Source organism: Tursiops truncatus, chromosome 10 (genome assembly GCF_011762595.2).
Source record: "Tursiops truncatus isolate mTurTru1 chromosome 10, mTurTru1.mat.Y, whole genome shotgun sequence".
Taxonomy (NCBI): domain Eukaryota; kingdom Metazoa; phylum Chordata; class Mammalia; order Artiodactyla; family Delphinidae; genus Tursiops; species Tursiops truncatus.
This window is the reverse complement of record NC_047043.1, coordinates 101,342,237-101,364,545: the sequence shown is the minus strand read 5'-3', so window position 1 is coordinate 101,364,545 and position 22,309 is coordinate 101,342,237. Positions and strand designations below refer to the sequence as shown.

At 53.5% G+C, this 22,309-nt stretch overlaps 1 protein-coding gene across 24 annotated transcripts in view; it reads left to right on the top strand.

Annotated features, from left to right (window-relative positions):
* The window catches only part of EEFSEC (eukaryotic elongation factor, selenocysteine-tRNA specific), a 207,980-nt gene that overhangs the window by 35,610 nt on the left and 150,061 nt on the right, over positions 1-22,309 (top strand). The window contains exon 1 of one of the 24 annotated variants that reach the window (XM_033865539.2): positions 20,590-21,501. The exons of the other annotated variants lie outside the window; for them this stretch is intronic. Within the exon in view, the coding sequence (XP_033721430.1) occupies positions 21,471-21,501 (31 nt within the window). The 5' untranslated portion in view covers positions 20,590-21,470. Of the gene's footprint in view, positions 1-20,589; positions 21,502-22,309 lie in introns of those variants that run through there. 24 annotated transcript variants of the gene reach the window in all.

Here is a 22,309-nt window from a genome sequence, read left to right as displayed (position 1 = left end):
TTTCATCACCCCAGAAAGAGACCCCATCCCCAAGAGCAGTCACTCCGCCTCTCCCCCTTCCCTTCGCCCTAGGCAACCACTAATATACCTTCTATGTCCATAGATGTGCCTATTCTGGACATTCTGTATAAGTGGAGTCATAGATAATATGTGGCCTCTTGTGTCTGGCTTGTTTCACTGAGCGTCATGTTTTTAAGGGTTGTCCACCTTCCACGGGAGTCTTACTTCATTCCTTTTTGTGGCCAAATAATATTCCGTAGTGTGGATAGGTCACGTTTTGTTTATTAATCAGTTGAAGGACATTTGGGTTGTTTTCACTTTTTGACTACTGTGAATAATCCTGCCGTGGACATTTGTGTTCAAGTCTCAGTGTGGACGGATGTTTTCTTTCTCTTAGGTTTATACCTAGGGGTGGAATTGGTGGGTCAGAGGGTAACGCTGTGTCTGCTTTTTGAGGAACTGCCAGCCTGTTTTCCACAGCAGCTGCACTGCTTTGCTTCCCACCAGCGACGTAGGAGGGTCTGCTGTCTTCACTGCCCTGCCAGCACTTGTTGCTGTCTGTCTTTTTGATTGTATCTGTTCTGGTGTGTGTGATGTGATATCTCATTGCAGTTTTGATTTGTGTTTCCCTGATGGCTAGTGATGTGGGGCATCCTTTCACGTGGCCATTAATGTACCTTCTTTGGAGAAATGTCTGTTCAGCTCTTCGCTCATTTTAAAACTGGGTTATTTATCTTTTTATTGTCGAGTTATAAGAACTTTTACTGTATTCTAGATAATTCCTTATCACATATATGATTTGCAAATATTTTCTCCCATTATATTGTCTTTTCACTTTCTTGATGGTGTTCTTTGTTTTTGTTTTTGTTTTTGCGGTACGCGGGCCCCTCACTGTTGTGGCCTCCTCCCGTTGCGGAGCACAGGCTCTGGACACGCAGGCTCAGCGGCCATGGCTCACGGGCCCAGCCGCGCCGCAGCATGTGGGATCTTCCCGGACCGGGGCACGAACCCGTGTCCCCCACATCAGCAGGTGGACTCTCAACCACTGTGCCACCAGGGAAGCCCTTGATGGTGTTCTTTGAAACACGAAAGTTTTCAATTTTTTAAAAAAATTTTTATTGGAGTATAGTTGATTTACAATGTTGTGTGAAAGTTTTTAATTTTGATGCAGTCCAACTTATTTTTCTTTTGTTGCTTATGCTAAGAAACCCTTGCCTAATCCCAGGTTATGAAGAAGTATGCCTGTTTTCATCTAAGAGTTTTGCAGTTTTAGCTCTTATATTTAGGTCTTTCATCTATTGGAGTTAATTTTTGTGTATGGTATGAGGTAGGGGTCCAGATTCATCCTTTTGCATTGCGGATATCCAGTTGTTCCAGTAACATTTGTTGGAAAGACTGTTCTTTCCCCCAAAGAATTGTGTTGGCACTCTTGTCAAAAATCAATTGAGTGGGGCTTCCCTGGTGGCGCAGTGGTTGCGAGTCCTCCTGCCGATGCAGGGGACACGGGTTCGTGCCCCGGTCCGGGAAGACCCCACATGCCGCGGAGCAGCTGGGCCCGTGAGCCATGGCCGCTGAGCCTGCACGTCCAGAGCCTGCGCTCCGCAACGGGAGAGGCCACAACAGTGAGGGGCCCGCGTACCGCAAAAAAGAAAAAACAACAAAAAAAAACAAAAAATCAATTGAGTGGAAATGTGAGAGTCTGTTCCTGCAGCTCAGTTCTATTCCATTGATCTATATGTCCTTATTCTAAATTACTTTTTTAAAAGTTCTGAATTCTGAAACACATTCACCCCCAGAGTTTTAGGGACTAGATAATAATATTAGCTTGCTGTTGACCCTTGGGGAGGGTACTGTTTTTTCAGCTCCGCAGACACCATTACACGTCCCTCTCTTGTCTGTCTCACTAGGTGATCTCCATGGCGCACTCTGCAACCCGCGAGCAGGGCGTCCACACTGCCGCGGGGTCAGTGTGGTAATGCCGTTACTTTCAGAATGCAGGCTTCAACATAAATGGGAGTTGTTGTAGGCACCAGCTGGAAGGTTGACAGCCCACGAGTCCCCCATCTCCAAACACTCTGCTCTGCAGGTGTGGGCGCCCAGGGACCGTGTCTGAGCTTTGTGACCCTGGCCACCCCCAACCCCATCCATACTTAACTGGTCCAGGGGGAGATACCTAAACAGATGTTCTCCTCTAGGGACTTGAGTCTCAGGGAAAGAGGCAGAGACCCGTGAGTCCCGGAATCGGCATTGGATGCAAATAGTAGAGAGAGAAAGCTACCGAGGTCCCCACAGCTGCTGTGAGGTACCCAGGATACTTCTTGTAAATCCTCCTTTTTGCTTAAAGTTAGTTTCTGTTGCTTGTGAGGAAAAATTCTTCGTCAGTACCTTAGTGAGTGGGCCTGCGTGGTGAAGGGTGGATGTCATTTTTTTTTTTTTTAACAAATATGCATTTCACACCTGCCGGGAGCAGGGCATTCTGAAGGCTGAGACCCTGAGAAGTGCCCTGGAAGATAAAGGGACCCGCTGTTCGTTGTGTTGGAGGATAGGGGGTGGGCGTGTAAGCAGATGTGGCGAATACGAGATACATGTACTATAGTCAGGGACCAAGAGAAGCGCCATAGGGGTTGTTGAGAGGCAGGAGAGTGAAGGAAGGCTCCCCAGAGGAGGTGACCTTATGTGGGGTCCTGACGGATGAGCTGGAGTCTGCCTGGTGGCAAATGAGAGATTGGGAGTTCCAGGAGAAGGGCACTGTCCGTGCAGGGGCTCAGGAGTGCGAAGGTTTGGGTGGGTTTGGGCCCCTCAGCGACTGTGTGATCAGGTCACAGGTGTGAGCAGCAGCTAAAGCAGGTGGGAAGCAGGTCACGGAGGGCTTTGCATCTTGGGCCAAGACATGTAGACTTTGTTCTGGGGGCTGCAGGCCCCTTGTGGGGTTGTGAGCCGGGACGTGAAGATCAGTGGGTCACAGAGCTCACCTGCGACCGCGGGGTGGAGGGAGAGGCCGGCATGCAGGGCCCTGGGTCAGGGAGGTGGCAGGGATGCGAAGGAGGGAGAAGGGAACCCAGGTTGGGGGGCGGGCGCTGGGCGCTGGCCGCACTGGGCGACTGGCTCCCGCCAAGCCAGGGGGAGGGGGGGAGCGAGGCTGCTCGGAGCAGAGTGGTGTGAGGTGTGGGCGTGGGGGGTGAGGCCTGCAGGCAGCCTCAGGGCCCCTCTCTTGTGGGCTAGATGAAAGGGGCTCCATTTGACTTTGCCTTATGCCAATCAGGTGCAGCTCTTGGGTTCCTGGCGAGCTGCCACGTGGCCCCCAGGCAAGAGTTTGGCAGCCTTGCTGTTGTTGACCCTTTGTACTGGATGGGGAAAGTATCTGCCTTGCAGACCAGGCCCTGGGATCAGGTATTTGGAATGCATAGCTAATGCGTTCCACCCCGACCTTTGGTATTACTATTCCACAGAATCACATCTAATTGACTGTTTCCAAACATCCTTGTACGTTTTGACTGTAGAGCAGGGTAGGTTGCCAGCAGCCCCTCTCTGCTCCGGCTGCCTTCCTGGCAGAGGTTGTTGGTACCGCCCCCTTCCCCGGGCTCTCAGCTCCTCCGTGCCCAGGCACCTTGCCCCTCTCTAGCCTCGCCCACCTGTGTCCTGGGCCCTCCTCAGCTGGGGTTGGAGGAGGGGCTGTCGTGGGGGGAGGACGGCTTCAGCCCCCAGGATGGCCTCCCGTGCCCATGGGTCTGTGGGGAGCCGGACGGCAGTGGAGGGGAGCAGTGCCCCCCGAGGTGGGTCACCCACGCCAGTGCACGGGAATGGTGTCAGGTGACCTGCAATGCCTGCTGGCCCAGCCTTTCCCTTCTCAGTGCTCGCGCACCCTGACCACCCAAGGGCGAGGGGCCGAGGTGCTGGCTCTGGACACTGCCCACCGCGCCGTGTGCCCAGGGCAGGCAGCTCGCAGAAGGCCCAGGCGGAGCAGCAGCGTTTCATTTGTCTTTAATGGTCGCCGTCCCCTTGTGGCTTGTCACTGTTTTCCATTTATGGCAGCCATGCAAACTTTGCTTCTGTTTTTTTTATTGGGGTAAAATATACATAACATACATACGTGACATAAAATTTACCATTATGACCATTTTCAGTGTGTGATTAAATAACATTAAATACAGCCACCGTGCTGTGCCGCCATCACCTCTATTTCCAAAACTTTCCGTCACCTCGAACTGAGACTCCGTCCCCATGAAGCACTAGCTCCCTAGCCCCGTCGCCAGCCCCGGCAGCCACCGTCCTACCTCTGTCTCCATGGAACTTCCAGGTACTTCCTGCGAGTGGAATCGTACAATACTTGTCCTTTTGTGTCTGGCTTACTTCACTGGGCATAAGGTTTTCAAGGCTTCTCCATGTTGTAGCAGTCGTGAGCGTTTCCTCCCCTTTAAAGGCTGAACAGCCTTCCCTGTACGTGTACACCGCGTTTTGTTGCTCCATCTCCCGTTGAGGGACACTTGGGCTGGTCCCACCTTCGCCTGTGGTGAATGGTGCCGCTGTGACCGTGGCGCACAAGTCTCTGTTTGACTCTCTGCATTCAGTTACTTTGGGGATCTAGCTAAGCGTAGAATTGTTGGGTAGAATGAGATGAATTTTCTTTTAAGGAGCGTCTGGGGTGGGCTTCTGGCTGCTCCAGCATCATCTGTTGGCCTTGGGCTGTTACCTCACCTCTGAGCCTCAGCCCGACAACCTGTAGAATGGGGAGGACCCTTCGTTTCCCTGCAGGTCATGATGATCCCATCGTTGGGGGCGCCCGGCTGCTGGCGCCCCACCCTGTTGCTCTCCCCCTGCTCGGCCCCCACGGCGCTGGGCAGGCTCACTGGCGAGTGTGCGAGCAGGGTTCCGAGCCTGAGTCCTGCTGTCCGGGACCACGTTCCCCCCTGGCCGCCTCCTGTTCTGACACCTAGACTGGAACCCGAGACACTTGGGGATCTTCCCCGGCTTCACACATGTAAACAGTGCTCCACCGTGGGCCGATTTTCTCTCTGGCTTGGTTTTTTCTTCTCCCTCCTATTGAATCTGTCTTTTGACTCCTTTTGTCATTTAACTGGTAACCCTTTCCCCGATATTATTGAGCACCTGTTCTGCTGGGGGGGCACCAAGGTGGAGACGCCTTTCCTGCTCCCAGTACCCCCAGTCTCCGTAGATAGAAAAGAGAGGGATGGTCGCCATCGTCAGGGGGCAGTAATCACGTGTCGCAGCCATTTTCCTTCCTTCTGGAGGCTGCCCCCCGCCAAGGCACAGGGCGCTTGCTTGTCTTAAGTGAGGGGCTCCGTGGCGTTATAGGAAACAAGATGGGTCTCAGAGTCTGGGTTTGAGTTTGAGCTGAGTCCAGGTGTGTGCAAGGAGCCCGCAGGGTGGTTAGTTGCTATGCCCCCCAGGCCGCTCGCTCCGTCCTCCCGAGTCACTGAACGGTGCTGCAGTTCGGGTCCCCCACCAGGTGCTGTGCCGTGGCCACGGAGCCCCCTGCAGAGAGAGCAGCCCCCGAAAGGAAGCAGAGGAGGCCAGCCTCCAGTCATCCGTGCTGGCGGGCCGTGACAGCCGCTGGTGCTGCAGGAGGGGACCCCTCTCCCCGCCCCCAGCCTGGGTCTTTTAGTGCCTGACTTAGAGGATGACTCACCTGCTCGTCTGGGTGGTAATAATGACTTTAAAAGGTTTTAACTTCCTCGACTTGTCCCGGCCACCAGTCTTTGCACGGTTACCTTGTACAACCCCACGACAGCTCTCCCTGGTGGGCTGGGATGTGAATGGAGCTTGCCCAACTCCAGAGCAGTTTCTCTGAAGGAGGAAGGTTTCTCCTCTGGACGAGCGGAGTGGTGGTGGGGCAGGCACTGTCCACCGGGCGGGAGGGCAGCCGCTGCCCCCGGGGTGGACGGCTGCTCCGAGCCCCGCAGGGCCGCCCTGCGTGCCTCCCCGGCCCCTCCCACCCACGCAGCACCTGTCCTGGTTGGTGGCCTTTGCTCTCTTCAGGATGGAAACAGCATCTCGGGGGTGCCTGCGCTTCAGACACCTTTGGGGCAGCAGGGACCGTGGGCTGCCGGGAGCGCGACGGCCAGTTCAGCGGCAGTTACTGGAAAGTTTTGGCTTCGTCCAGCCTTTCTGGGGACTAATTGTGGGACGTGTCTCTAGAGCCTTAAATAAATTCTATTTGTGATTTCATAATCCATCTTCTAGGAAATTATCAAGATGAGCCAGAGCTTTCTGCTCAGAGATGTTCTCAGCATCCATCACTTACAGCAGCAGGTGAACAAATTAAGGCACTCTGTGCCACCCTTCTTGAAGATGATTCTTATGGAGAAATTTAAAAACATGAAAAATCACGTTAAATATAATGTTAAGTGAAAAAGCAGGGAAAGGAATTCCATTTCAGCCTAGTTCAGTAACGCACGAAATCCGCAGGCACAGGAGAAACACTAGAAAGAGACATCACATGTCAATTTAGGGACTTCCCTGGCGCAGTGGTTAAGAATCTGCCTGCCAGTGCAGGGGACACGGGTTCGATCCCTGGTCCGGGAAGATCCCTGGTCCACGTGCTGCGCAGCAACGGAGCCCGTGCGCTACAACTACTGAGCCTGAGCTCTAGAGCCTGCAAGCCACAACTACTGAAGCTCGCGTGCCGCAATTCCTGAAGCCCGCACACCTAGAGCCCGTGCTCCGCAACAAGAGACGCCACTCCAATGAGAAGCCCATGCCCCCGCTTGACACAACTAGAGAAAGCCCACGTGCAGCAACGAAGACCCAACACAGCCAAGAATAAATCAATAAATTAATTAATTTTAAAAAATGTCAGTTTAACAGCCGACTTTAGGGGATGGGAATATAAGGTCACTTTTTTTTTTTTTAATTTATTTATTTTTGGCTGTGTTGGGTCTTCGTTTCTGTGCGAGGGCTTTCTCCAGTTGCGGCGAACGGGGGCCACTCTTCATCGCAGTGCATGGGCCTCTTACTATCGCGGCCTCTCCCGTTCGGGAGCACAGGCTCCAGACGCGCAGGCTCAGTAGTTGTGGCTCACGGGCTTGGTTGCTCCGCGGCATATGGGATCTTCCCAGACCAGGGCTCAAGCCCATGTTCCCTGCATTGGCAGGCAGATTCTCAACCACTGCGCCACCAGGGAAGCCCTAAGGTCACTCTTAGTTTTCATTTATAAAGGAGGTATTTTTTTCCAAGGTTTTTTCTTTCCCCATGTGATTTCCCACAATGTCTGCAATGAGCATTATTAGTTTAATAGTCCTCGCTTCCCCCCAATTACATAAAAATCAAACCAGAGCTCTGGCCTCAGAGCTCGTTCCTGTCCAGGGAGGTGGCCAGGCGTCCGCTGTTGCCGCCCCTCTGCTCCTTCTGAGGAGCCGCCCTGTGATGCGTACTTCACACAGTCTTTGCGTGAAGTCTGTTGGCAGTTTGGGGTTCTTCCTTTAACCTAAACTAATTTTAAAGTTGAGGGGCCAGGCTGTTCTGTGGCTTTTGTTGAGGAAACATGAAGAAAATCTGCCTTCCTTGTATTGGTTTAACTATTAAAGCATTTAAAATATTATTTTTCCTCCTTTCGGATACCCAGAACACAGCTGACTGTCCACTGCTATGCAGTGCTGGAAGCTAGCCCCCAGTGGTTAGCTCCATGGTAGTGGAGAGGGCAAATTTTAAAGAAATAATTTAAAAGCTCTTGGGAACTTGTTATTCTTTTGTCTCATGATAGAAAACCAGGCCTGTGTCTTGTTGAGCACAGTGTTTGGTGACCGGCAGAAAAGAACATCCCAAAGTCCACCTTGGAGCTGTTGTCATCTGCCAGACCTGGCCTGTCTAGTGGGGTGTGGGCGGGTCCTGGCTGTGAGACCCTCTCTGAGCCTCGGTCGGTCTCACCTCCACGATGGGCAGAGAAGCGCCTCTCAGGCTCAGGTGGAGGTGCTGGAGGCGTCTCATCTTTTGAAGACGGCTAAGCCTTCCCTGTGTCCCCAGAAGGTAGCTTGGGGTTTGGGCAGAGGGCAAAGCCAAGGGGTTTGCTGTGAGGACTTGCTCTGAGGTCTGGGACGGCACGTCTAGACAGTGACCAGAGAGCCCTTTGAGCAGCTGGGTGGGTGGGGGTGACTCTGGCCCATGTCCCAAGGAAAAGGTACAAAACTGTTGCAGGAGGTGTCCGATGCCAGGCATTCAGGAAGCAGCTCTGGCCTGGCTGGACTCGGGCAACAGGCCGCCCTGGGTGAGGGTTGTCCTTGCTGCCTTTCTGGGAGGGCCTGGAGTGTGGGCAGCCCTCCCCGCTGTAGTTAGGAGGGAGGCCTCAGAATGTACGTCTGTGCCTCTCTGCTGCCTTGTGTGAGAGTCTCCGCCTGAGGAGAAAAAGAAAAAGGAAACAACTCATTTATAGTAATTGTCTTCTGACATGCATAACCCCAAATGGTTTGTAAAGACAAAGTTCTGAGCAAAATGAAATTGTTCCTTTATGATTAACAGAACGATGGACACAAACACAAGATGTTCCTTCGCTGATGTGGACTTTCTGATTCTACTGCATATGTAGAATTTTTATGGAAAGCAGAAGTGGGTTGGTGTGCGCATGGGTGGGATGTGTGCTGTGATACAAGAACACAGAGGCCCTTTATATAGTTTTTAAATACAAAGTCATTTTTTTCTGATTGTAAAACTAATACAGACCTATTTTAGAAAATATGGATAATAGGCAAAGTTATAAGGAAGAAAATAATCATCTAGTTTACATGGTTGAAATTATGAATTTTCTGTACGTTTTTCTGCAGCTTTAAAAAATATAACATTATATCCTAGGCAGTTTTCTCCACACCATTAGTCCCTTTCTCTAAACGTCGTGTTTTCATGCCTGCAGGCGCTCCATTGTATGAATACACAGCTTCTTTAAGCGCGTGGTGTTGGGGAAAGCAGACACGCTCTGCTTAGAGAAAACCTGTGTTCAGAACCTTGCCGTGACTTCCTCGCCCTGGTGACCTCTGGAGCCTGGGCTCCTTATCTGTGAACTAGGGACAGAATCGGTCCCTGGTGGGCTTGCTGAGAGGGCTCTGTGAAAGTGGGCGTGGGCTGCTGGGTGCTCAGCAGGTCCACGCAGGTGGCCGCTGCTGTCACGGTGGATGGCGGCGGTGTGAACGTGGGCCTCCGCAGCGCATTAAGAAAAAGCAGCCCAGCTCTGGCCTCATTTTTTAAACACATTCTTTTTTCTCTCGCTGTGATTCCTTCTCTTGCACTTGCCCCTTTGTCCTGTGTATTTATGTAACCTGCCTTCCATCCTCTTTGCAGTAAGGCAGGTAGAAACGCACAAACACTTAACCATTTCCTCCAGCGCTGGACGTTATATTGTTTCTGATTTCTTGCTCTTGTAAGTGATGCTGCGCAGAGTATCTTTGTGTACCAGGTCCTCCTGGGTTGGATCATTTCCCGGGGCTTGAACACCGGGAGTGGAATTACCGAGCCCAAGGGCACGTGCGTTTTCACGCCTCTGATCCACACTGGCCAGTTCCTCTTAGGAGGCTGTACCAGTCTGTGCTCCTGAGCGTGGTGTGAGGGACGCCCTGTGTCGCCGGCTCCCCGAGTTCACGTGACCGTGTCCTTCTCCAGCCCTTCCTCCCCGTGGCCCACTGGCTGCTGTGCCCCACGCCACCCTCACTAACTGGAGCCCGGGCCTCCTCCCCCTTGGTGACTCTGACTCGTGATGGGAAGGCCGTGCTGTCGCCAGCCAGTCCTGCCTGTGTAGACGCCCCTCTACTGAACAATGAGCACATTCAGGCCCAACTCGTGTTTTCAGTTATTAACAAACGGAGCCGGCTGTCTCTGCCTGTGACTTTAATCTTTAAGCCTTTATTCCCTCTCCCCCACCCCCTTCCCCTAACCTTTTGTTTGTGCAGTCCCGAGCTCGGGATGTGTGGGTCCAGGAGCTTCTGAATGTGCCGCGCCTCTCCCGGCAGCTGCACATGGTGGTGGCCCTGAGCGGTGCTGTTTCAGGCTGGGGGGCTGCACACGGGAGGGGAGGCTGGTGCTCTCGCCCCCAGTGGCCCCTGGGACTTTGCACAAGCTGTTTCGGTTTTATGTAGCTCTGGAGCCAGTGCCCAGTCCCATCCTCTCCCCAGATTCAAATTCGGTAGAGACCCCTCCTGACTCGGAGTCGCTTAGTCTTAATAAAGTTTACATCTTCCTGTGGCCTCTTCGCATTTCCTCCTGGGGAATAGTTCTTGTGGTTGAATTACATTTGTGATATTTAAATAAAAGCAAGAGTCCCAAGAAAGGATCTTCAGTAGTAACCCTAGGCCTCCCAAAACAGCCAGAAGCACACAGCCGGACAGATGTGTCTTCAGGGTCAGGAAGGCGCTGTCCTGGCAGCAGCGTGGACCGGGTGCAGGGTCCCGGGGGCAGGGCTGAGCCCTGGCCGCAGACACGGGCACACATGGGAGGCGGGGCTGCGCGGGTTCTGGCCCAAGAAGGCCCCCCTCCTGCGGCTGCGGCGCCGTGTCCTCCGAGCTGCCTGTCCTCCCAGGGCCCGGCCAAAGGCGCTGCACGTGGAGGGGCCTGTCTGAGTGAGGCCGAGGGGAAGGAGATGGTCTTTCCAAGTCTTCCTAACAAGTGTATGCGTTCTCACCTGCAAACACGCCTTGTTTGACTGCAGACTTTTTGTAGCATCCCAGCATATCATAAATGCTTTAGAGAGTCTCCCCGCCCGTCAGAGGTTAACAGATGGGCTGGTGCATAGTCATGTGGCTTTTTCCACGTGGATTTATATTAACACCCATATTAATTAATGTATTCATATTGTCATTTTTAAATTTCCTAGTAGGGCTGTGCCACACCTGCTCTTCTGCACTTTGTTTTCTCCACTTAACAATGCCTTGGTTTTTCCACGTACATTCAGACCATTCAGATCCAGCGTGTTAGTGGCTGCAGGATTCCCCTGTGTGCAGGACACGCCCCTGTGTGCGGGGTTACCCTGTGTGGGGCACAGCGTACCTAGTCTTTGACTGCTGGCTGTCCAGGGTGTCTCCTGACTCTGCTCGAGCATACCTTTTTGCACCTCGTGCAAGTGTTTCTATGAGTTTCTGTCTTAGAAGTAGCGATTGTTGGGGCAATTACATTTTAATAGATATGCCACACGCACCCCATGTACTCTTTATCTTAGTTTTATAAAAATAATATTTTAAGTGAGTTACCATCAGGGCATCAAGAAAATGTAGGCTGTGTCTAAACTCTCAGGACTGTATTTCTTTCACGACTTTCTGTGCACACCGTCACACACCTGGGTTTGCAAACTTGAATTTGAAAAGCCAGGCTCCAAGCTTAGTCGCCTTCCTCTCTTCATCCAGTTTTTACTGCGTGCCTACTGTGAGCCAGCTTCTGACCCCGCACCGAGAAACACGGAAGACGTTCCCTCTCCGAGCGCTAACAGGAACCTTTCTTGGCGGCCACGTTTTTACAGCTCTCTTGCCACACCTTGGGGCAGGAGGGAAAGAGTATGGGTTGAAACCGTGGCAGCACGTAACTGTGCAAAAATACATGGGACGCAGGTTTCATACAAAACGACCACCACAGAGCTGTTGTGGAATCCACCTTTGTTCTGCGTGGTCAGGGTTTTGGTCTTTATACCACCCCGACCGGGTGAACGTGGCACCTTAGGGTGGAGTGGAGGGGCTCAGGGACGAGAGAAGCTAGAGTTTCTCCTGGGACGGGACAGTTTGCTGTTGATTATTTTGTCAACTGCTGGTGACCCATGGTACTGGTGATCCCAGACTTGAGTTGTTCACTATTCACCCTTGCAGTTTTCATCTTGTCCACATACTGCTACTAGTACTGCTATTGTTATTATTTTCCTTTAAATTGACTCATTTCTTTTATTTAACCTTCTCCTAAGTAACATTATCCTTGAGATATGGGTTTAAAGTGCTAGTTACCTTTTCCTGCAATGCATGTGGAAATAAATACGTAACTATTACAGTAACAATCTGATGGGGTGTGTCCTCTACTTCGGGAAGCACCGTGTCCTGGCATAGTTGCTCTGCACCCTCTTCCCTGCCTGGGACGCGGGGTCTGTACTGGTAGGTGTGGCGGCAGGGGCGGGAGGTGAGACGTCTCCGAACCCAAGCTGTGGGTGTGCTCAAGAGGGCAAAGGAAGGTTCTGGAGAGCAGAGATGCTGTGAGGAGCTGGGGTCTGTGAGCGGGGAGAGGCCTGCAGGGTCCAGGTCCCTGGGACTTGGAGGGGCAGGGTGATGGGCCAGAGACTGGAGCACCCGCAGGGCCTGAGCAGACACCGGACAGGCCCTGGGGCCGAGGATGACTTCTCTGTTCCTGGACTTGCCCGGCTCCTGTGCGGATGGCCACCCGGCCTGACTCGGGGTGGACGCTGACCCAGGCTGGGGAAGCGCCTCGGGGTGGGGGGAGGCCCAGGGAAGGAGTGTCAAGTTACTTCAGAGAGAGTGAAGCGCTGCGGGCTCTGGGTGTTTCTGTTCGTTGTTTTGTGATGTTTCCTTTTTTACGTTTGTTTTCTGAGAATTCATTATATGTAAAATGTAACACAAATCTTACTTGTATGATTCTTGGAGTTTTGACAAACTCATACCCGTGTACCCCAAATGCCGACCAGGATGGAGAACATTGCGGTCGACGCAGAGCGGCTGTGTTGCTGGTTGGAATCCCCGGGGAAGGCTGCCTGGGATGCTGATCTGCTTGTGGGGTCACCCGGCTGTGGGCTTGTGCTGGGAGCTTTTCTAGGGGATTCTCATGGGTAGACGAGTTTGGGAATTACTGCTCTAAAAAGTTTCCGTTTCCCCTCCTCTCTCCCTGGAGATAATCACGGGTGTGATTTTTTTCCCACATAGATTAGCCTCCCTGTGCTAGGACTTGATGTGAGTGGAATTGTCCCTCTTCCCCGGGGCAGAACAATATTGAAATTGGGCCAGTTACTCACCCTACAGTGGCCTCTAAACGTTGAAGTGAAAGGAAGACTTGCACATCTCTCACTTTAAATCAAAAGCTAGACATGATGAAGCTTAGCGAGGCAGGCCTGTCGAAAGCCCAGCTGGGCCGAAAGCTGGGCTTCTTGTGCGAGCAGTCAGCCACGCCGTGAAGGCAAAGGACAAGTTCTGGAGGAAATTACCGGTGCTCCTCCAGTGAACACACGAATGGTAAGAAAGCAAAACAGGCTTATTGCTGATGTGCAGAAAGTTTCAGTGGTCTGGATAGAAGATCAAACCAGCCACAACATTCCCTTCAGCCAGAGCCTCATCCAAAGCAAGGCCCCAGCTCTCTGCAATTCTGTAAAGGCTGAGAGAGGGGCGGAGGCTGCAGAGGAAACGTGTGAAGGTAGTAGACTTGGCTCGTGAGGACTAAGGAGGGAAGCCGTCTCCATAGCATCAAAGTGGAAGGGGAAGCAGCCAGTGCTGATGTAGAAGCTGCAGCAAGTTACCCGGAAGGTCTAGCTGAGATAATTGGTGATTTTCAATGTGGATGAAACAGCCTTCATGGGCAGAAGAGGCCACCTAGGACTCTCATAGCGAGAGAGGAGAAGTCAGTGCCCGGCTTCAGCACCTCAGAGGACAGGCTGACTCTCTTGTTAGGGGCTAATGCAGCTGGTGACTTCAAGTTGACCCTAGTACTGAGTTATCATTCCAAAAATCCTAGGACCCCTAAGAATTACGCTAGATCGACTCTGCTTATGCTCTGTTAACGGAACAACAGAGCTTGGGTGACAGCACGTCTGTTTACATGGTTTACTGAATATTTTAAGCCCACTGTGGAGACCTACCGTTCAGAAAAAAAGATCCCTTTCAAAATGTTACTGCTCACTGACAACACACTTGGTCACCCAAGAGCTCTGATGGAGATGGACAATGGGATTAATGTTGTTTTCATGCCTGACAACACAACATCCTTTCTGCAGCCCATAGATCAAGAAGTAATTTGGATTTTCAAGTCTTATTATTTAAGAAATACACTTTGTTAGGTTATAGCTGCCATAGACAGTGCTTCCTCTGATGGATTTAGGCAAAGTAAATTGAAAACCTTCTGGAAAGGATTCACCATTCTAGATGCCATTAAGAACATTTGCGGGACTTCCCTGGCGGTCCGGTGGTTAGGACTGCGTGCTTCCAGTGCAGGGGGCGCGGGTTCGATCCCTGGTCGGGGAACTAAGATCCCACGTGCCTCACGCGCATGGCGTGGCCAATAAAAATTAAGAGAAAAAAAAGAACACTTGTGATTCATGGGAAGAGGTCAGAATATCCAAATGAAGAGGAGTTTGGAAGAAGCTGATTCCAGCCCTCCTGGATGACTTGAGGGGTTCGAGACTTCATGGAGGAAGGACTGCAGACGTGGTGGGAACGGCAGGGGAACCAGAACTAGAAGTGGAGCCTGAAGATGGGACTGAATTGCTGCCATCTTGCGATGAAACTTGGGAACGGATGAGGGGCTGCTTCTTATGGATGAGCAAAGAGAGTGGTTTCTTAACACGGAATCTACTCCTGGTGAAGAGGCTGTGAAGATAGTTGAAACGACAGCAAAGGCCTTAGGATGTGACACAAACTTCGTTGATAAAGGAGCTGCGGGGTTGAGAGGATTGACTCCAGTTTTGAAGGAAGTTCTGTGGGTAAAATACTGCCAGGCAGCACTGCTGCTCCAGGGAAATCATTCATGAAAAGAAGAGGCCATCAGTGCAGCGAACTTCATGCTGCCTTTGTTCTCAGAAATGGCCGCAGCCATCCCAGCCTCAGCAGCCTCCATCCTGATCAGTCGGCGGCCGGCAGCACTGGAGGCGAGACCCTGCGCCAGCAGAAGGGCTACAACTGGCTGACGCGCAGGTGATGGTCAGGGTTTTTTAGCATATTTTTAAATTAAGGTCGTACATTGTCTTTTTAGACATAACGCGATTGCACACGTAATAGACTACCGTATAGTGTAAACATAACCTTTTACACACTGGGAAACCAAAGAATTCATGTGATTCACTTTATTGTGATATTTGCTTTATTGAAGTGTTCTGGAACCAAACCTGCAATGTCTCTGAGGTATGCCTGTAATAACGTTGACTACTCTTTAATACGTTTATTGCTCTCTGTATATCTTTTTCTATGTAGCATCTTTCAAATCTTTTGCCCATTTAAAAATATATATATGTTTCTTTGGCCACACCGGGTCTTAGTTGCGGCACGCGGGATCTTCGTTGCCGCATGCAGGAACTTTAGTTGCGGCATGTGGGACTAGTTCCCCAATCAGGGATTGAACCCAGGGCCCCTGCCTTGGGAACATGGAGTCTTAGCCACGGGGCCACCAGGGAAGTCCCTCTTTTGCCCATTTTTAATTGGATTTAGAGTTCTTAAAAAATTATAGAAGTTCTCTATGAATCTGTTTACCAGTTCTTTGTCACATATATGTTTTGTAAATATTCTGTCACAATCTGTGGCTTTGCCTGTTTGTTTTCTTGATGTCTTTTGATAAGCAGACGTTTTAGTTTTTTGTTTTGTTTTGTTTTGTATTTTGGCTGTGCTGTGCAGCAAGCAGGATCTTGGTTCCCCGCCCAGGGATCAAACCTGTGCCCCGCCCCCCCTCCCCCCCCCCCCCCCCAGTGGAAGCTCAGAGTGTTAACCACTGGAGTGCCAGGGAAGTCCAGCGGACGTTTTAAATTTTGATGAAGCCTCATTGTTCATTTTTTTCTCTAACGGTTTTCGCTTTCTGTGCCCTGCTTAAGAGATCTTCGCCTGTTCCGAGTCACGAAGGCATCCTGCTCTGTTTCCTTCTGAAAGCTTTATGGCTTTAGCTCTTATATTGAGGCCTTCGATCCACCTGAGTTAGTAGTATTTGTATCTACCATGAGCTGGCGTCCACCTGACCTTTGCTGACCTTGTTCACAGGACTCTTCAGCGGTTCCAGTTCAGCGTTTGTCCCTGTCCATTTGCTGACCTGGTCACTGGTCCGTGCACTTGTCTGCACCCAGCATGTGGGCCCTCCCTCCTATGGGCCAGGAGAGACCCCCTGCCCCGTGGGAGCTCCCGGCCGCGGGGACAGACGCAAAGCCCCCTCCTCAGGGCTGCGGGCCCAGAGAGGGGAGAGCAGAGGCGGGACCCCTGCCGACGGGTTGCGGGTGGGGTGCGTTCCTGCCATTGCAGTGAAATCTCCCTGACGAAAGGGTCGCCAGACCCCAGCACAGGGCGTGCTGGTCTCAGGCAGTCTTTGTCTGTAAGAACCTTCGCCTGTAAACATTTTATTAGACCATTAAGTGGCCTTCAGCCTCTCCCACGTTCACTAATGCCAGAGAAGGCGGAGCATATGTTGCCATTTTTATGAAACTCTTGCTTTTCCAGAGGCTTATTCTGGGACCTAATTTACTCTGAGTCTCATCCCACAGATCTGGTTTAATTTGTGCGACTGGGATGACCGTCTGTAGACAGGGCCTTCCTAGAGTTGGGAGATGAGCTGCATGACAGTCACACGCCTCTTAAAAACCGTTCTGCTTGTGAATGTACCGACCTTGGGACACTCTGGGTGCGGGGTGCCAAGGGCGCCAACCCACTTGGACCATACCTTTGTCCTCGTTTTCAAGTTAACATAGTGATTCCACGTGTCTTACGGTGCCAAGCATGTTGGTGTTCAGAACCCTGCTGGAGACGTAGGGGCACATGCAGAGCACAGGGCACTCTGGTGCTTGGCGTCACGTCCCGTGTTCCTCTCAGGATGTGGAGCTGGGCCGTGGGATGCATTCTGGAGCAGCTCTCTGGAAGGGGCTGCCTGGAGAGCCGAGGCAGAGTCTCCTTTTCCGTCTGGTCCCCAGGTGGTGTCTGTAAACCTGTGTTAGCGGTCCCCCCGGGCTCCAGGGAGGCGGACGTTTCCCATGCAGTCGGCTTGCTTGGACTCATTTGACCAGCCGCCAACCTTGAAAAATTATCCTTGCCTTTGTCAGGCATCAGAGGAAGGGGTGATCTCTGGGTGACAGGCCAGGAGCCGAGGCACCAGGAGCAGAGCGGGGACTGGGCGCGCAGCATTGCCTGCCACACCTCGGTGCCTGGTCAGCGGACAGAGGGGAGTCAGCTCTAGAGAAGCCTTTTCCTGCCTCCCCGGAAGCCCACCCGCAGGAGGCAGCTGGGGTTGGAGGGAGGGTGGAGGGCGGGCAGCCAGGAGCCTGCACCAGCAGCCTGGGCTCTTCCCACATTGCAGAGGGCCCTCCTCTGCGAAAGAAAATGTTCAGAGAAAATGGCATCTTTGAACATAGCGTGAGAGTAGAGTACATTTATTTCTATACTTCAGAGTTTCTTGCTTCGTTTTAAAAGCTCCAACTTGTTCAACCTGAGTAAGAGCCTTAGAAAACAGTACCTACAGGAGGGTGGCCCGCTGTGGGGCGGGACTTGCCTTCAGGTCCTTTTGGAGTCCTTGCTGACTCTTCTTTTCTGGAGCATCTTTAATATTATATTATGGTGTCATAAGAAAAAGTGTTGAACTAAGGAAAATCATTCAGTGACACGTCACTAATACAATGCAAGTCGGTTCGAAATATGGTATGAGACTTTTAAAGTTTCACTTTCCTCAGTTACGTAAAATAAGACTAAAATTGAACTGAACTGAACTAAAACTGAACTAAAAGTTTTGTCTCAGTCAGCGAGGCACAGTTCCTTCAGTGACTATTTGCAGAAGATAGTTACTCAATGGAAAGTGACCTAGTACAGACCCAGAGGCCATCAGTTGACACCAGAGTATTAACTAAGTGATGCAGGATTGTAGAATTCCTGAGGTCTCTTTGTTTCCAGGAGGGAAACTGGAAATTGCCGTGCTCTGTGTCACCTGAGAGCTGTAATTAAGGTGCTTTTGAAGAAGGAGTGTGGGTAAGAGGGAGCACTTCCGCAGCCTTGGGGGTGGGCTGCGACAGCACAGTCACACAGCTGAGGAAACCCTGGTTGAAGGGGGAGTGGGGGAGTCCCGGCGGCTGGTGGAGGACTGAATCTGAAGGTGCAGCCCTGGGTCGCTGAGGTCACGGCGATGGGGAGACTCTGCACCAGCCTGCAACTCTGACGTGTGGCCTCTGCGCCATCTCAGCTCCCTGCCCTGTGGATGGTGCCTGGACCTCACGCTTGGACTCTTAGCTGTGTTCTGGCGTTCTGCATCCTCAGTGGGCTCATGGTCTTATGTCCAGTTTCCAGGTGACTGCAAGCCCTTGATGTGAGGGGTGAGGCCCACGGCCTTCGTGTCTCTGCCTGCATTTAGGACAGGACTGTGCACACCGAGGCAGCGGGGCCTTCCTGGGGGGGAGGAGTGTAGGTTTTGGATTCAGAGGATGTGAATCTGGATCCCGGCTGCACAGCCTAATATCTGTGTGACTTTGGGTGAAACGATGATGATTGCGACAGCGACGGCGGAAGTGAATAATTCCTCGGCCTTGTCTGTGAAGTAAGGGTAGCCATGATGCGCACTGCACAGCGTCGGTGGTTCAAGTGAGATCACGTGTGTAAGCACTCAGTTTAGTTGCTTGGAAAATGCCATGAAGGCACTAAAATCAGGACACTTGAGTTGAGAAGAATTGTTAAAGCATGTTGGTACGTAATCTTCATTAGTAAAGGACAGAAATTCATCCCAAACTGCTTCTTACAACCAGCATGGTTTGTGGGCTGCGTTTAGGCCCCCCTGGATCCAGGGCCCCCCATCTCTCGGGCCAGGTCCCTCGTGCCCGCTTGTTTCTCAGGCCGGCTGCCTCCTGCAAGGCTGCGGACCTGCCCGTGGCTCTGGGCTCAGCTTTCCCGCTGCCGAGTCAGTGCCCCGGCAGAAGACGCAGCAGAGACTGAGCGGCTGGATCTGGGCCCAGCCTGTGCCTGGCGCTTGGCCTGGGGTTCCTGCCAAGTAAACAGAGAGACGGAGCCGGGGGACGAGGACCTCGGAGGAGAGCGGCTCTGTGAGCAGTTGGTGGACGGGGCACAGGGTCCCCGTATCGGCAGCAGGCGCAGTTCCCTCGTGGGTTCCGAATCCCTCAAAGTGGGAGCTGTTCTCGTGTGTCCCCCAGCCCAGCACAGCTACCAGCTTCCGTTACAAACCAAGCATTCGGCTATTCTTCTTGCTCTGGGAATGGTTGATAAAAAGTTTCTGTTTAGTTGAAGCATTGCAAAAGTTATGCAGGAAAAATAAACCAATCTGAGGACCTGGCCAGTTGTGGCCTGGAGGGACATCAAAGGTTGGCCAGTCACCAGGCCCCACTTGCACTGGGGCGCGTTGTGTCCACCCTCAGGTCTGCAGACCTGGGGCTGGAAACCAGCTCCACACGGCTGTGCTCGGGCTGGACGTGCTGAGCCCACGCTGGAGCAGCTGGTGGTCTGTACCGGCCTTCTTCCTGCCCCAGCCCGGGGCCCTGCCTGCCCGCCCCCGCTTCCACCCCTCGACCAGCCCCCTCAGGCCTGCACCGGCCTCTGGCAGCTGCCTCTACACGGGCTGTATCTCATACCCTCTCACTCCTCAGCACTCAACTCACTCGCCCCGTCTCCCAGTGAATCACTCACAAGACCCCCAGGAGCCCTATTCGCCCAGCTGGCAGAAGCCACAGGTCACTGGCCGGTTTCTCGCCGGGCCACTCTCAGAACGGGGCCCCGTGTGGTCCTGGTTTAGGGCAATGGGGACCATAGGAATGGGGACTGAGGTTGGAATCCTTTGACAGGAGAGGCGGGTGGGGGCAGCCTTTGTCCGGCTGGCTTTGGCAGTGGTCCTGAAAACTGTTTTCAGATCCCTGACGTAGCAGAGGGAGACCTCTGGTCCTGGGATGGACTCTTATCACATAAGAATAGCCCAAGCGTTTTCCCCCTAACATTTTAGTAGGTAATGATTTTTGTTATAATGTATTTATAGTTACTGCGAAGTGAATTTTCTTGTCCCGATTTTGGAAAACAGCACGGGAAGAAGAAAACAAAAATCACCCGTGACCCCACATCCGTGGGTGGCGATGATGTTAGGGCAAGGGCGGTGAGAGCCAGGAGGACCAGTCGGATCTTAATCATGCCCCGCTTGTTGGGCACCTTCTACGTGCCGGGCTCTGTGCTGACGCTCGGAAAGCTCCACAGCCCTCGGGTGTCACAGGTGAGGAACTGGGGCTCGGGATGGGCTGAAGAGCTTGGCCGCAGCCACGCGGCAGGCCGGTGAGGAGAGAGCTGGTGTGGGAACCCAGATCCCAGTAAGGGAGCCAAGACCACAGCGCACGCACGTTTCTTGTAACCCAAGTCCCTGTTTAAGGGGCTCTTTGCAAAGAGCATCTAAAGCACCGAAAGATGCTGTGCAAGGGGTTTTACTGTGCGTGACTCAAGGCAGCGAAACGCAAGCGGGGAATGAGAACAGGACCAACCGCAGCCGGCCTCCCGAGTGGACCTCTCTGCCGTCTCTGGCCCCAACCCAGACGTGACTGTAAGAACCGCTCCGGAAACAGCTGGTGACAGACTCTGTGCTTTCAGCCTTTCTGTTTTCGCTGTTGCCAGAAAAATAATCAGCTCTGTGTCTCAAGTGCTTGATAAAGTGGCCCAGACACCAGCTGTAGCTTAAAACAGTTCCTGGTTTAGTTGCTGTTAGCCAACAGATGGGTGGCCTCCTGGGCTGAGTGTGGCGCCCCTGTCCTCACCGCGCCTCGTTCTGTGCCTTCGGTCCTCCTTTGCCTGTGCTTCCGGAGGCTTGGGCTTGGCTTGAGAAGGGCGGTTCTGGGCTGGGCGTTGGCTGCCCGGGGGCTGTGCGGGGCCCGGCCTGCGGGAGGTGGGGAGCAGAGGCGGGTGCAAGGGCAGAGCCTGCCTCTCTCCAGCCACAGCCGTCCTGGCTCTCTAGCTGATGATTTCTTCTGTAACTTCGTTACGTGCTTTTAGTTTTTCTTGGTTTTGGACCTTCTCTGCGGCTTTCCTCCTAAGGAGGACGGGACTCCCTCCCCTTCCTGTCGCCGGCCTCAGCTGCAGTCACGGGGTTCCGGGAGCCTCCGCAGCCAGGGGGGCCCCGGGCCTCTGCCGAGAAGCTCACAGACGGTGGGAGCAGGCAGTGGGAGGAGGGAGGCCGCTGACAGGGTAGAGGGTCTGTATTCGCACGCCCTCCCCCGGCCCGGCCTCCCGCAGCCGGCCTCCCTGGCCACTGCCTTGAATAATCACCGTCCCCGGGCACCGCTGTGGACTCCCCACCTAACACTCGGCCGCTGGCCCTCAGTTACCAGTGCGAGGAAGTCCAGGCCCTGCCTTGGCGGGTGGGGTCCGCGGCACAGGCGCACCCTCACCAGGGCCTCTGCCCACTGCTCCCGCTGCAGGAAACCCGTCCCCCTCTGTCTCCCAGGGAGTCTCCCACCTCCCCTCTCAGAGTGTTGCCTGCTGCACCCTCCACCCCGGGCCCCAGCCCCGTCGTACTTCCTGACTGTCGTCTCTGCGTGAGCGTGTCAGTGGTGCTGGAACGTTCACTCTGTGAGGGCAGGGCCTTGCTTGCCTTGTGGAACTGCGGTGTCCCCTCAGACTAGTGCTGGGCCCATGGTGGAGCTGGAGCCAAGTGCACTGCCCGGTGAGTCCTGAGCGGGTGCTCGTCCGGTACATCCCTGCTGGCTGGGCCTTCGGCCGCAGCTGCCGCCATCACCCTGGCGCGTGTCCCGGGAACGCAGCTTTGCTGCCCGTAGCACTCGGGAGCACAGAGACGACCCCTGGCACGGACAGCAGCCGCGCCTTCCACGGCACCTACTGTGTGCCAGGCGCGGTGTTGTAGTAACTTGTTTCCCTCCACCCACCCCGTGTTGTGGATGAGGAAGCCGAGGACAAAGGGTGACATCACTGCGGCAGTGGGCCTGGAAGCGGCAGGGCTGACTCTGGCTCCGTGGCCTGGGCTGTCATCCGGAGGTGCCCGAGCTCCTTTCAGGGAGCAGCCTCGGAGGTGAATGATCAGACACGTCCCCTCTCTAGAGGTGGTCCAGGCGCAGTGGTCGTTGCTCCCACTCGCGGAGCTCTCTGTGTGGTTCCTGGAGCTGTTGCAGGGGGCTGGGGCCGTTCGGGAAGGGGGTGCACACAGTCAGCCGTCAGGCAGGGACGCCAGTGGCCAGGTTTCCCAGAGTCCCCGTGGGGATGTGCAGCTGGGGCTGTTGCTAGCCGCAGTCTAAGGATCCTTCCAGGTGCTAGAAGTTCCCCGGCCACTCCCAGTCCCCCCTGGTCCCTGCTTCGCAGTCGCTGTCCTGAGGCTCTGCCTGGAGCTGGTACAGAGCTCTCCTAGCCTGTTCTTCAGTGTGAGTTGTGTCACCAGGTGCAGCAAAGATCAGCTCCCCAGGGACGGGCCCCAGCAGACTGGGCTTTAGGCCAGTTCTCACCGTGTCCCTGTGAGTGGA